At 42.4% G+C, this 13,093-nt stretch overlaps 1 protein-coding gene across 3 annotated transcripts in view; it reads left to right on the top strand.

Annotated features, from left to right (window-relative positions):
- Nucleotides 1–13,093, top strand: part of AP2B1 (adaptor related protein complex 2 subunit beta 1) — a 123,003-nt gene that overhangs the window by 69,159 nt on the left and 40,751 nt on the right. For 2 of the 3 annotated variants that reach the window (XM_081218433.1, XM_081218432.1), the window contains 3 exons: nt 5,842–5,883; nt 6,735–6,881; nt 9,850–9,995. In XM_081218433.1, coding sequence (XP_081074559.1) covers nt 5,842–5,883; nt 6,735–6,881; nt 9,850–9,995 — 335 coding nt within the window. The remainder of the gene's footprint in view (nt 1–5,841; nt 5,884–6,734; nt 6,882–9,849; nt 9,996–13,093) is intronic. The other variant, XM_081218434.1, reaches the window with a different exon arrangement.

Below are 13,093 nucleotides of genomic sequence, written 5' to 3'. Positions count from 1 at the left end.
GACTCCCTTCAATTAAATCAGTTCTGGAAAGTGTCAAATAAAGGAGGAGATAATTCTAGACAGGAGCAAAGAAATGTGTGAGCTTAAGATCTACACCTCTAATTAAGAGAATGTCTTCAGATACTCAGCTCCAGTTTCAGAAGCAGACAGGTATATTTTAGACTGGTCAGATGGATCTCAAAGGGGCTAACCCAGAGCAGTGATTGTGAGCATTTGTGGGGGTTTTGGGTTTTTGCATTTAATTTTATTTTTACTTGTTTATTTATTTTTGGCTGCATTGGGTCTTGGTTGCTGCGCAGGGACTATCTCTAGTTGTGGCGAGTGGGGGCTACTCTTCGTTGTAGTACGCGGGCTTCTCACTGCAGTGGCTTCTCCTGTTGCAGAGCACGGGCTCCAGGCGTGCGGGCTTCAGTAGTTGTGGCACTTGGGCTCAGTAGTTGTAGCTCGCGGGCTGTAGAGTGCAGGCTCAGTAGTTGTGGCACACGTACTTAGTTGCTCCATGGCATGTGGGATCTTCCCAGACCAGGGATTGAACCCGTGTCCCTTGCGTTGGCAGGCAGATTCTTAACCACTGTGCCACCAGGGAAATCCCATGTGGGTTTTTTGTTGTTGTTCTTCTTGTTTTGTTTTCGGTCTGCTTGGTGGCCATGTCAAGACTTTTCCTGGGCTTCCCTGGTGGCGCAGTGTTTGAGAGTCCGCCTGCCGATGCAGGGGACACGGGTTAGCTCCCCGGTCCGGGAAGATCCCACATGCCGCGGAGCGGCTGGGCCCGTGAGCCATGGCCGCTGAGCCTGCGCGTCCGGAGCCTGTGCTCCGCAACGGGAGAGGCCACAACAGTGAGAGGCCCGTGTACCGCCAAAAAAAAAAAAAAAAAGGACTTTTCCTTTTCTTGGAGTCAGGCAGACTTGGTCCCTTACATAACCTCAGTCGTGAGTTCTTTCTCTGTACTTCTGCTTTTGTAGCATGTTGCCATTGGATGAAGGTATTTCCTTTTGGTATGCAGACTCAGCTCTGAAACTTTTGACTCAACCTGGCTCTGCAGCAGAGCTCATGCAACCGTGCTGAAATCTCTTTAGCCCGTAAAATAAGTCACCATGAAATCACTACTTTCCATCCAATTACTGAATGAACAGTGCAGCGACACATCTCCCTAGTTCAACATGAACTGAACCTATTTCAGCACTACTTCAGGCATGAGAAAGCACCCACCCTGTGGCAGTAGCGAAATGTTAATGTTATTCTTGGTGCTGTTTAATGTGATTTAGATTGGGGTCTGGGGAAGCTTTACCACTAGCAGAAATTTGAGACTTGGGTATCAGCTATGGACCTGTAGGAAAATTCTGCTCAATTTTCAGCATTTGAAGTGTTCTTTTCCTGAAATTGGCACCTCTCCTTCATCTTCCTCTATCCTGATTTAGTTGGTCTATAGTTGACATTATTTCCTTCATGGAGAAAAGAGCAGGCTCATTAAGGCAGTCCTGGGATTAAGGGGAAATGGACAGCTCCAACAGACACTTAAAACGTACACGGTAGTTAGATACCTAAGATTGAGATTAAAGCCATGCCTTATGCCTCTGGCACTTTTCACTCACCTCTCCCAGCTTACTGGATAACAGATAGCACTGAATTTTTACAAGTCCAGTTTGACTGATTTTGTGCCCTACCTGATCAGTAAGTATTACCAAACAGATCAATCTTGTCTGACTCCAGATGATATCAGCAACTGAACTGAAATGGTTAGTGGCTAGTTCAGGCCAACATGACGACATTGCTGTGTTTTGTTCAGCTTTCTAGCCTCCCCCCGCCCCCCGCCTCCTCAATTAATATCTGCATCATCCTGCTTGTTGCTGTAGATAGGAGAGGCCCTCACTGGGGAACCGGCTCCCATCCTTGCTGCCATCTCCCTGTTAGTCACTCTTGCCCAGCACTGTGCTGTCCCCTGTGTCATATTTTCAGAGAGGAAGACGATAACCTCCCTGAGAAAGTTTTCAGTCAAAAGGAAAGATGCTAAATAAAGTCTGAGTAAGCTATAGTTTTGCTAGTTAGAAAACATATTGAAATTGGCCTTTCCTTTTGCTCTCTGGACATAGCATGGTTATGTGAACCTTTATATTTCTGGCTACATGTCTCTAACACCCTTTGGATTCTGTCTCTGTAAGATCAAGAGTTCTTGACTCTGGGTTGTAGCTTAGTTGTATTTGATAAGCTGAACATAAACAAAGGAGTATCAGAATTACTTTTCAGTTTCTCTGACATGTTTTTGAATAAAATTGACAAGCAGCATGTTGGGAAGGAGGCGGGGGAGTACATTTAGATCCTGTCCAGCTAAGAAAATATTCATATAATACTCAAGTATAATAAGAATGCAATCTAAGAAAATAAGGCCTATAAATGGGCTTTATTTCCTTTGGAAATAACACCACTAGTGAGTGCCTTTTCTCAATGCCTTTTATTGAATGTAGCGTATTTGATAATACTGCCATTTCTCTTCCAGTGTGTTTTTTCTTTCTTGCCATCGAGTGCCAACAAGGTCCATAAAGAATTCCATCTCTTTCAAGCTTCAGTTTTGAGATAGGCCAGAAGGGAGGAGAGTGGCTGGGGGGAGGATGTGTAAGCCCATCAGAAAGTCATAAAACTAAATAAAAACCAGCATCAGGACAAGTGAGACATTGTGCATCATTCCCTTCCGTAGAAAGGGTTTTTCTTTGACTTCCCTGGTGGCACAGTGGTTAAGAATTCTCCCGCCATGGGCCTCCCTGGTGGCGCAGTGGTTGAGAGTCCGCCTGCCGATGCAGGGGATACGGGTTCGTGCCCCGGTCTGGGAGGATCCCATATGCCGCGGAGTGGCTGGGCCCGTGAGCCATGGCCGCTGGGCCTGCGCATCCGGAGCCTGTGCTCCGCAACGGGAGAGGCCACAACAGTGAGAGGCCCGCATACCGCAAAAAGAAAAAAAAAAAGAATTCTCCCGCCAGTGCAGGGGACACAGGTTCGAGCCCTGGCCTGGGAAGATCCCACATACCGCAGAGCAACTAAGCCCGTGCACCACAACTACTGAGCCTGCGCTCTAGAGCCTGTGAGCCACAACTACTGAAGCCCGTGTGCCTAGAGCCTGTGCTCCACAACAAGAGAAGCCACCACAATGAGAAGCCCGCGCACCACAACGAAGACCCAACACAGCCAAAAATTAATTAATTAATTAATAAAAAATAAATAAATGGGGTTTTCTTTCTTCTTAAGTTCTAGCTTCCTTTTCAATTTAGGAGTTAGCGCCAAAGTAATTCCTGAACGTATATTCTTGTCTGATTCCAGATCATAGTTAATTCTCTAAGGCAACGGTTTTCAACCTTGTCTGTACATTAGAATCACTAGGGCAGCTTTTTAAAATTCTGATGTCCAGGCTACAACTCAGAACAATTAAATCACTATGGCTGGGATTGAGACTCGGGCATCAGTACTTCCTAAAATCCCCCTCCTCCCCACAGTTATACACACGCAGGTGGTTTATTCCATTGTGTATCTAAGGTTGGAAACCATAGTTAATAGAACACAATTGAAGTAGTTATTAGTAATCTTAGAAAGATTGAATCTTACTCTAAGAAACCTCCAGGTTTTTGTGATGGAGGAATTGAAAACTAAAGACTTACCATAATCAGTTTGCCTTTGCAAACTTATTTTCTCTCACTTTTTTTTTTTAACACATATCTACCCTGTGCTCCAGTCTAATTAGACTACTCCTTCTTCTTCTTCTTTTTTTTTTTTAAATATTTATTTATTTATTTATTTGGCTACACAGGATCTTCATTGCCACATGCGGGATCTTTGTTGTGGCATGTGGGATCTTCGTTGCGGCATGAGGGAATCTTTTAGTTACGGTGTGCGAGATCTTTAGTTGCGGCATGCGGGATCTAGTTCCCTGACCAGGGATCGAACCTGGATCCCCTGCATTGGGAGCGCGGAGCCTTAGCCACTGGACCACCAGGGAAGTCCCTACTCATCCTTCTTGATCATGCTTTTATTCCTACTTCTTCAGCCTTTGTTCAGGTTATTTGAGAAATAACCTCCCCCATTTTTGCATTCTATAATTTCACACTACCATGTCTTTGAAGCTTCTTTTCATTATCCTTCAGCCAAAAGGAGGCTCTTCTATTCAGAACTTTCTTTTTTTGCTTTAGTGTATTCTGTATGGTTTTTGCATTTGTGTTTTGTTTTTTTGCCAGTTTGCAAAGCCTGGATCTTGCTCATCTATTGTTTTCCCCTCATTGCCCGGCATGTTTATAGTCCCCATAGTACCTTGTGTCCAGCAAATGTGAGTGTGTGTTTGAATAAAAGGAATCCCATGCTTTTCAGATGTCATGCTATGGATGTGTGTTATTCTAGAAACAGGGAGAAGGTAGGTGTGTAATACCTTTTCTATTTGCTGTCATTCTTTTCCAGTTATTCGAACTCTTGGTTGTGATGACCTTTTTATCTGTACACCTGTGATTTCTCGCCCCACGTCCAACCAGTAAATAGTCTTCAGGAACCAGACTTGGCAAATGTTGGTTCTTTGAGGTTTGGAGTGTTCTGTAGCTTAGTGCAGAGCATGCTTATTCATGCCAGTTATGAAACGCCTGGGGTTTTTGTTCTGTCGTGGTGGAAATAAGTCCCATTATTTTTCAGTATATATATTATTTTTGAGATTTTGGCAACCCAGTTTTATATATCTGTCCATTGAGAAGGTAATAAATCCCCTCTCTCAAATCGTGAAGACAAATACAGTTGTTTTTTTTAACACAACCACAGCCTAGAGCTCTCCAAGTTCCTACCACTAAATGACAGACAATAAAGGAAACAGTGTTTTGTAAAGCAGACAAGGCATTCGGTGATTCAGAGGGGAATGTTAGCTACACAGTGAGAACTAGGGAAGTAGCAGTATAGAATCGTAGCACAAAAACGTGTTGTTTGCTTTCTGACCAGCAGCATTAGTTGTGGGTATGTGTGTTTTATGTTTTTTCATGCTAGCTATTTTCAGCTTCAGTTCTTCTTTAATGCTTTTGTCCTGGAATTCAGGGTGAATTATATCAGAGCCCTGACAGGAAAGTAAGACCATGTGGAATTATTTTCCTGTCACCTAGCTAATTGCATTAGTCTAATTCTCCAATAGTTAGCATCCTTTTAAATGATCTACTCCAGATAAATCACAGCATTTCTCCTTAGCTGTATTGACTGTGGGAGAGATTTGAAGAATTGCACGCCTTTGCATTTCCTACCCAGATAGGATATCTTCCTAACCCAGCCGTTTACTTTCTTAGGAAAGTTCTAGCTAAACTCTAAAAATCACTCTTGTTCAAGCTATAATTTTTGAAGCTTGAAATTTCAGCTCACTACTGGTTTGGTTCCCACTTTCTCAGTGGGGCGGCAAGTTTTGTAGTACAAAACATATTTTAGTTTTTCTTTTTCTCCCCCCCCCTTAAATTTCCTTTTAAAGAAAAAATAAAACATATTCAGAACATTACGACTTAGAGATATAGCTTCTTGGAATATGTAAACTCTTTAAATCCTGTTTGGGTTTGTGCCTATGTACCCCAGTGGAAAGATTGGATCTGAAACATCCCTGAGATGTCCCAGCTCCATCTTCTTTCCACGTTTTCTCAAAACTCCCACACACCATCACTTCCCCTACTCAGTTCCCCTAGGTTATATTTCTTTGCAATCTAGAATTTCTTTAGGCTTTGGGAGTCAAGTTGAATAGCATGTATTCCCCACAACTTGGTAGAGCAATTTACAGATTCTGTATGGGCATCTAGTACTTAGCTAAATGAACTCTACCTTTCTCTCCTCTCTCTCCTTTCTCTCTTTCAGCTTGGCAGTGACCTTGGCGGGGGCATTGGAGGAAGTCCGGCAGTAAGTGCCATCGGTTTTTTTCACCATGGGATGCACTGCCCCCTGTTTGATGCTTTTCCTATGCACACGTTCTCAGACCAGCCACTGCTGCTATCTAGCCCTGTACACCAGAACCTCTGTAGCAGTGTATGAAGAGTAGAAAGTAGCGTAGGGTTACTTGGAATCTTTGGGACCATACACCACATGTGGTGTAGGGGTCTCTTTAGGGATTGGCGCTCTGGTGTCTACAGAGTTCTTTGTCTTCCTGACATTAAAGGGCTAAAGGAAATGGAACCTCCCATCTTGACGAGAGAATACTCTTTTCTGTCGTCTAGAAAGAGCTTGAGCGTCAGCTGGACTCAGAGTGAGACTCTCCTCGTACGTGAGTTAGGGGGGTGTGAGTATCCATCTCCCCCAGGAGAGTCTCCTACTAGACATTTATGCCTAAATGGGGAAATAAGACTTGCCTGGGCCCAAGTGGAAATGGAACTGCTGTCTAAGTTGGATGCTTCTCCTTCTTTCTATAGAAACAGATTCCCCCTTCATTAGGGTACCTGTAGGCCTTTTGCACAGAATCATGGAAGCTAAAATTGGAAACAAACAGAAAAAAACTTTGGATCACTGTGTTCCTGATCCTACTGATTACTCTCTTGATAGAACTTCTAAAGAGTGTGTGTATCTTTTCAATGATGAAAAAATAACCATGATGATTTGAAGGACAAAGAATATACTAATTAAACGCCTAAGAATATTGTAATTATGGTGTGTTCTTATTGATTTATCAATACTATTAAAATATATGGCAACATTTTAAGGACTATTAATCAGTTCTTCCTGGTCTCCCTGCTCCCCTTCCCTTTTATTCCCTGCAGGTGGGACAGTCCTTCATCCCATCATCAGTGCCTGCAACCTTTGCTCCTTCACCTACTCCTGCTGTGGTCAGCAGTGGTCTGAATGACCTGTTTGAACTCTCCACGGGGATAGGCATGGCACCTGGTGGATATGTGGCTCCTAAGGCTGTAAGTAAAACAACACTTTCTTAGTGGACAGTACCTGAATTATTTATTTAGCATCTGACATTTGTGTTACTCTCACTGATAATAAATCCAAGGTTGGGGCTCTGTTTCTAGAGGATTTACGAAGAAGATGAAAGGTGGCCTCAAACCTAGCAATAAGAAGCACCATAGCATCCTTAGTAACCATTTGTATAATTAGACTTAAAATTGGAAATACTAAGCATTTAGTATTTGTTCTCTAGTTTAGAAATATTGCCTAGCTTGTCAACACTAAAGTCCGTCTAGTGTAGATCTGATGTACAGAGCAACAGCAGGAGGAAAAAGACGTAATAGAGAAGTAACATTTTACTTTGCATTCGTTCCACTCTCCTTCTTCCATTGGTACCGCATATGGATTCTAGAGTGCCATTGCTCAGATTTGGTTTTCATGCATTTTACTACACCTTTTTAGAGTTTTGATTTAGGTTAGTGTCATTGGTGTCCCTCTAGTCTCAGCCTCACTTGATGTCCTGCTCAGACTGAAATTCAAAAGGGGAAGGGGAAACTCCCTGTAAGTGAAGCATATTTCGGCCCTTGGGAATAGTGCCTTCCAGGCTAAGCTAGGTTTCTTTTAATTTTGCCTTTCTGAGGGGCAGCATGCCTGGTTGCTTTCTGAATTCTCTGCCTGCTCATCCAGCTCAGTGTGGGGGATCCCTGCTGCAGTTAGTAAACCAGTTGTCCATCCCATGAGTCTTGTCTTTGTGTACACACCCATTACATAGAGTAACCAGAAATATGATTCAAAACTGAGCTATAGTGTTTTGGCACAACTTAGTAGCTTTGTTGTAAGGTTACTGCGTTGGCTATTATCCCCACAGACTTTTAATTGATTAAGAGGTTATCTAACGTACTTGTTTACTAACATTACAGTAATACCTAGAAATGACAAATTTAAATAATGTAGAAAGATCAGGTGGAAAATTAAGGTTCCCTCTGTCCCCACTTCCCCATAAGTAGCCACTGTTAACTTTTTCTGTGTCCTCTCAGAAGAAAGAAAGATCATGCGTATACCTGTATGTTTGTATCCTTTAAATACTGTCAGTGGGATATACTGTTTTGCACCTTGTTTTTTCTCTACCACAGTCTTATGAATGGCTGTATCCACTTTATTGATGTGTACCACAACGTATTTAATCTTTCTCCTGGTGATGGACATTTAGGTTATTCATCTAGTCCTATCCCCACCCCCTTTTTTGTTATTATGATGTTACCATGAACATTCTTGTTTATGTGTATCATGGTATATTTTTGTAAGCATATCTATAGGATAAACTTGGAATGTACTTGATCATTTAAGCATTTAAAAATAGACATTACAGGGGCTTCCCTGGTGGAGCAGTGGTTGAGAGTCCGCCTGCTGATGCAGGGGGCACGGGTTCGTGCCCCGGTCCGGGGGGATCCCACATGCCGCGGAGCCACTAGGCCCGTGAGCCATGGCCTCTGAGCCTGCGCGTCCGGAGCCTGTGCTCCGCAGCGGGAGAGGCCACAGCAGTGAGAGGCCCGCGTACCGAAAAAAAAAAAAAAAAAAAAGACATTACAGGGACTTGCCCTGTGGTCCAGTGGTAAAGAATCCGCCTTTCAATGCAGGGGTCGCAGGTTCGATCCTTGGTTGGGGAACTAGGATCCCATATGCCACTGGGCAACTAATCCCACGCACCACAACTACTGAGCCTGCATGCAACAACTACTGAGCCCACGCATCTCAACTAGAGAGCCCATGTGCCACAAACTACAGAGCCCATGCGCTCTGGAGCCTGTGTGCCACAACGAGAGAGAGAAATCAACACACCACAACTAGACAGAAGCCCACATGCCACAGTGAAGAGCCCGTGCAGCAACAAAAAGATCCTGCTTGCCTCAACGAAGATCCTGTGTGCTGCAACTAAGACCCAATGCAGACAAAAATAAAACAATAAATTATTTTTTAAAAAAAGAGACATTACCAACTTACCCTCCAAAAAGGTGGCATCAAATTATGTTCTCCAAAGCAGAATGTAATAGTGCCAGATTCCTTATATTCTCCTTCACTGAGTATTACTGACTTTCTGAATTTTTGACCCTCTGATAGATGAAAAATAGTATCTTGTACTATTAAATAGTGTCATTTTCTTCTTTTCTTTTTCCTTTTTTTCCTGTAATGTGGTTGAGTATATTCTCATGTTTACTAGCCACCCACTGACTAATGGGTATTCTGTCTTTAGTCAGGACAGTTCATGAATTCCTGTTGGTTTATATATATATATATATATATGTAAACTGGTACACTCCAGGAGTATCACAGATTCTGGGGCCAGAGGTGGGTCACGAATGAATTATATAGAGAAAATAGGCATTCAGATTACTTAAACGACATCTGAATACTTACTATTTCCCAGAGACTATAACGAGAGTTAAAAATATACGTAAGAGGGCCTCCCTGGTGGCGCAGTGGTTGAGAGTCCGCCTGCCGATGCAGGGGATACGGGTTCGTGCCCCGGTCTGGGAGGATCCCATATGCCGCGGAGCGGCTGGGCCCGTGAGCCATGGCCGCTGGGCCTGCGCGTCCGGAGCCTGTGCTCCGCAACGGGAGAGGCCACAACAGTGAGAGGCCCGCATACCGCAAAAAGAAAAAAATATATATATATATATACGTAAGAGGGCTTCCCTGGTGGCGCAGTGGTTGAGAGTCCGTCTGCCGATGCAGGGGGCACGGGTTCGTGCCCCGATCCGGGAGGATCCCGCGTGCGGTGGAGAGTGGCTGGGCCCGTGAGCCATGGCTGCTGGGCCTGCGCGTCTGGAGCCTGTGCTCTGCAACGGGAGAGGCCACAACAGTGAGAGGCCCGCGTACAGCAAAAAAAAAGTCACCTTAGTTGCCTAAGGAAGTGAAATCTTAATTTCATCTTTATTCAGAAGCATCCTGTCTGGTTTCATTGGGCTTTATACTGTGTTTCAGGTCTGGCTGCCTGCAGTAAAGGCTAAGGGCCTGGAGATTTCGGGAACATTTACTCACCGCCAAGGACACATCTATATGGAAATGAACTTCACCAACAAAGCTCTGCAGCACATGACAGACTTTGCAATTCAGTTTAACAAGAATAGGTAAGAAATCTGAGTTCCCCAGCTCGATCCTGAGTCAGCAGTGTACTTTGTGTCCAACAAGAGAGTGTTCTATTTAGCAGTGGGTAAAAACTCTCGTGTTGGCAGATGTTTGATGTAGAGTGAGTGGAGGCTCTTGCACATCTGTTCAGTGGTCAGCTTCAACACTGGAAGCCCTAGGGAATTTTGCTGGGAAAACTCATCCATATGGAATAAGAAAACCGTCTTTGCCATTATAATCATACCTTTTCTATAATGTTTTGTAAATGAAATCACGTATGGAGTCTTTTACATTTGGTTTCTTTCACTTAGCATAATGCTTTGAGATGTTTCAGCAGTCTGTTCTGTTTTATTGAGTAGTACTACATCGATGCTTTTACCATGATTTGTTTACACTTTCACCAGTTGGTGGAACTGGGGATTGTTTCCAGTTTTATCTTTTATGACTAAAGCGCCTGTGAATATTCACGTACAGGTCTTTGTGTGGATATATGTTTTCATTTTTCCTGGATAAATACCTAGCAGTGGTATTGCTGGGTCATATGGTAATAAGTGTGAATGTTCCAGCTGTTCCATACTCTTACCAATGCCAGCCATGCTTATACATGTATAGTAGTATCTCATTTTAACTTGAATTGCCCTAATGACTAGTGATATTGAGCATTCTTTTCATAATCTTATTGACCATTCTTATATCTTCTTTGGTGAAGTATCTGCTCAGATCGTTCCTTATTCTTTTTTTTTTTTTTTTTTTTCTTTTTGCGGTATGCGGGCCTCTCACTGTTGTGGCCTCTCCCGTTGCGGAGCACAGGCTCCGGATGCGCAGGCCCAGCGGCCATGGCTCACGGGCCCAGCCGCTCCGCGGCATATGGGATCCTCCCAGACCGGGGCACGAACCCGTATCCCCTGCATCGGCAGGCGGACTCTCAACCACTGCGCCACCAGGGAGGCCCTGTTCCTTATTCTTTTTTTCTTTTTAATTGATTGTCTTATTTTCAAGTAATAAAGTTTTTTATATATTCTGGATACAAGTCCTTTGTCAGATATGTCTTGCAAATATTTTCTCCCAGTCTGTGGCTTGCCTTATTTTCTTAACGGTGTTTTTCAAAGAACAAGTTTTTTATTTTTTGTTTTATTTATTTTTTATTTTTAGGGAGATTGCAATTGACACATATACACTTTTTTTTTTTTTTTTGGCTGCATGGGGTCTTCGTTGCTGCGTGCCGGCTTTCTCTAGTTGCTGTGAGCAGAGACTACTACTCTTCGTTGAGGTGTGCGGGCTACTCATTGCAGTGGCTTCTCTTGTTGCGGAGCACGGGCTCTAGGCGCGCGGGCTTCAGTAGTTGTGGCATGTGGGCTCAGTAGTTGTGGCTCTCAGGCTCTAGAGCGCAGGCTCAGTAGTTGTGGCTCATGGGCTTAGTTGCTCCGCAGCATGTGGGATCTCATCGGACCAGGGCTCGAACCCGTGTCCCCTGCATTGGCAGGAGGATTCTTAACCACTGCGCCACCAGGGAAGCCCTAGTTTTTTATTTAAATGAAGTTTAGTTTATAATTATTTCCCTTTTATGTCTTTTGCTTTTTGTGTTCTGTGTAACAAATCTTTGCCTGACCCACAGTTACAATTTTTTTAATGTTTTTTAATAGAAGTGTTAATAGATTTAGCTCCTACCTTTACCTTTTAGAATTCATTTTGAGGTACTTTTGGTGAGATAATATGTGTAAAGTAAGAGTCAAAGTAAACTTCTTTTCCGTAGTAAGTCTTGAAGTCAGATAGTATAAACCCTCCTACTCTGTATGCTCTTTTTCAAAAATTGTTTTGGCAATTCTAGGTCTTTTGCCTGCTGGAATTTTGCTTGAGAGTGCAGTGAATGTGCAGATCAGTTTGAGGAAGAATTGACATCAAACAATATTGAGTCTTCTAATCCATTAGCATAGCATATCTCCCCATTTATCTAGGTCATCTTTAACTTCTCTCTGCAGTGTTTTATAATTTTTCATGTGCAGATCTTGCACATCTTTTGTCACATTTAAGTGCTTTATAGTTTTGATGTTATAGTAAGAAGCATATTTTAGTTTTTGGTTGTTGCTAGTATATAGAAATACAACTGATTTTTGTACATTGAACTTGTATCTTGAAACCTCATTAAACTTACTTATTAGTTCTAGTAGCCTTTTTCTTAGATTCCTTATGGTTTTCCACATAGATAAATAATGAGAGCAAGATCAAAAGGACAAAAGGGTTTTTTGATTCATAAATGTTGATACCAAAATGAGTGATGTGTCTACTCAAAATCATTTCTTTATTGCATTTGGGACTCTAAAGTGTAGTTTATCTACAAAAAGGAAAATGTTTCTTCTGCTAGTCTGTGACTCTTGAAATTGATACTACCTATATAAACTCAATAATTATTTTATAAATATTAAAATCCCATCTTCCTTCCTGAGGCTCATTAGAACATAAATTCATTTATAAATTTATATCATTAAGTTGTTTATTTATTATACCTATGGGCCTACTTTTCCCTTTTTGCTCCATCTTTTAAAAATTTTATTCTTATGTTTCTGAGACGTAAGACATGTCTGTCTTCCCTCATATATTTTTGGGTTTTTTTTTGTAACTTCAGACTCAGGCTTTTCCCATCTCTTTACTATTCTTGTATTATTATTAGGCAGGCTTCTCTGAGAAGTCAAACTGGTGGGTACTCACTACCTGCCTTAGGCGAAGAAAGTGGCCAGATTTGAGTCTACAGCTTATCCTTTAGGGTGTTGTTTGGAATGTTTAAGCCAATCATCTCTGCTTTACTTAGACTGGCTCTTTCCCAATGATTGCATCCTGTATAAGTAAATAAAGAAGAAAGAAAATGAGAGTTACCAGTAAATCATCCTCTGGTCTGATCAGGCAGGTTATCAAGCAAGTGAAATAATATCATTATACTTTACAGGGTGGGTATTCTTAAGTGTTCTTTCTCCCAAAGATTATCTAAAGGAAGGTGTATAAGAAAAAGATGCTTATCAAACCTGTCCCTCTAGTGGCATGATAAACATAAGAAACTTTCAGAATCAGAGCATTAGCAAACCAGTTCTGTGCTTATGAATGTTTT

The sequence above is a fragment of the Mesoplodon bidens genome (genome assembly GCF_964165515.1).
Source record: "Mesoplodon bidens genome assembly, chromosome: 19".
NCBI classification, from domain to species: domain Eukaryota; kingdom Metazoa; phylum Chordata; class Mammalia; order Artiodactyla; family Ziphiidae; genus Mesoplodon; species Mesoplodon bidens.
Note: the sequence above shows the minus strand (reverse complement) of the source record. Positions and strands in the feature narration are given on the sequence as shown.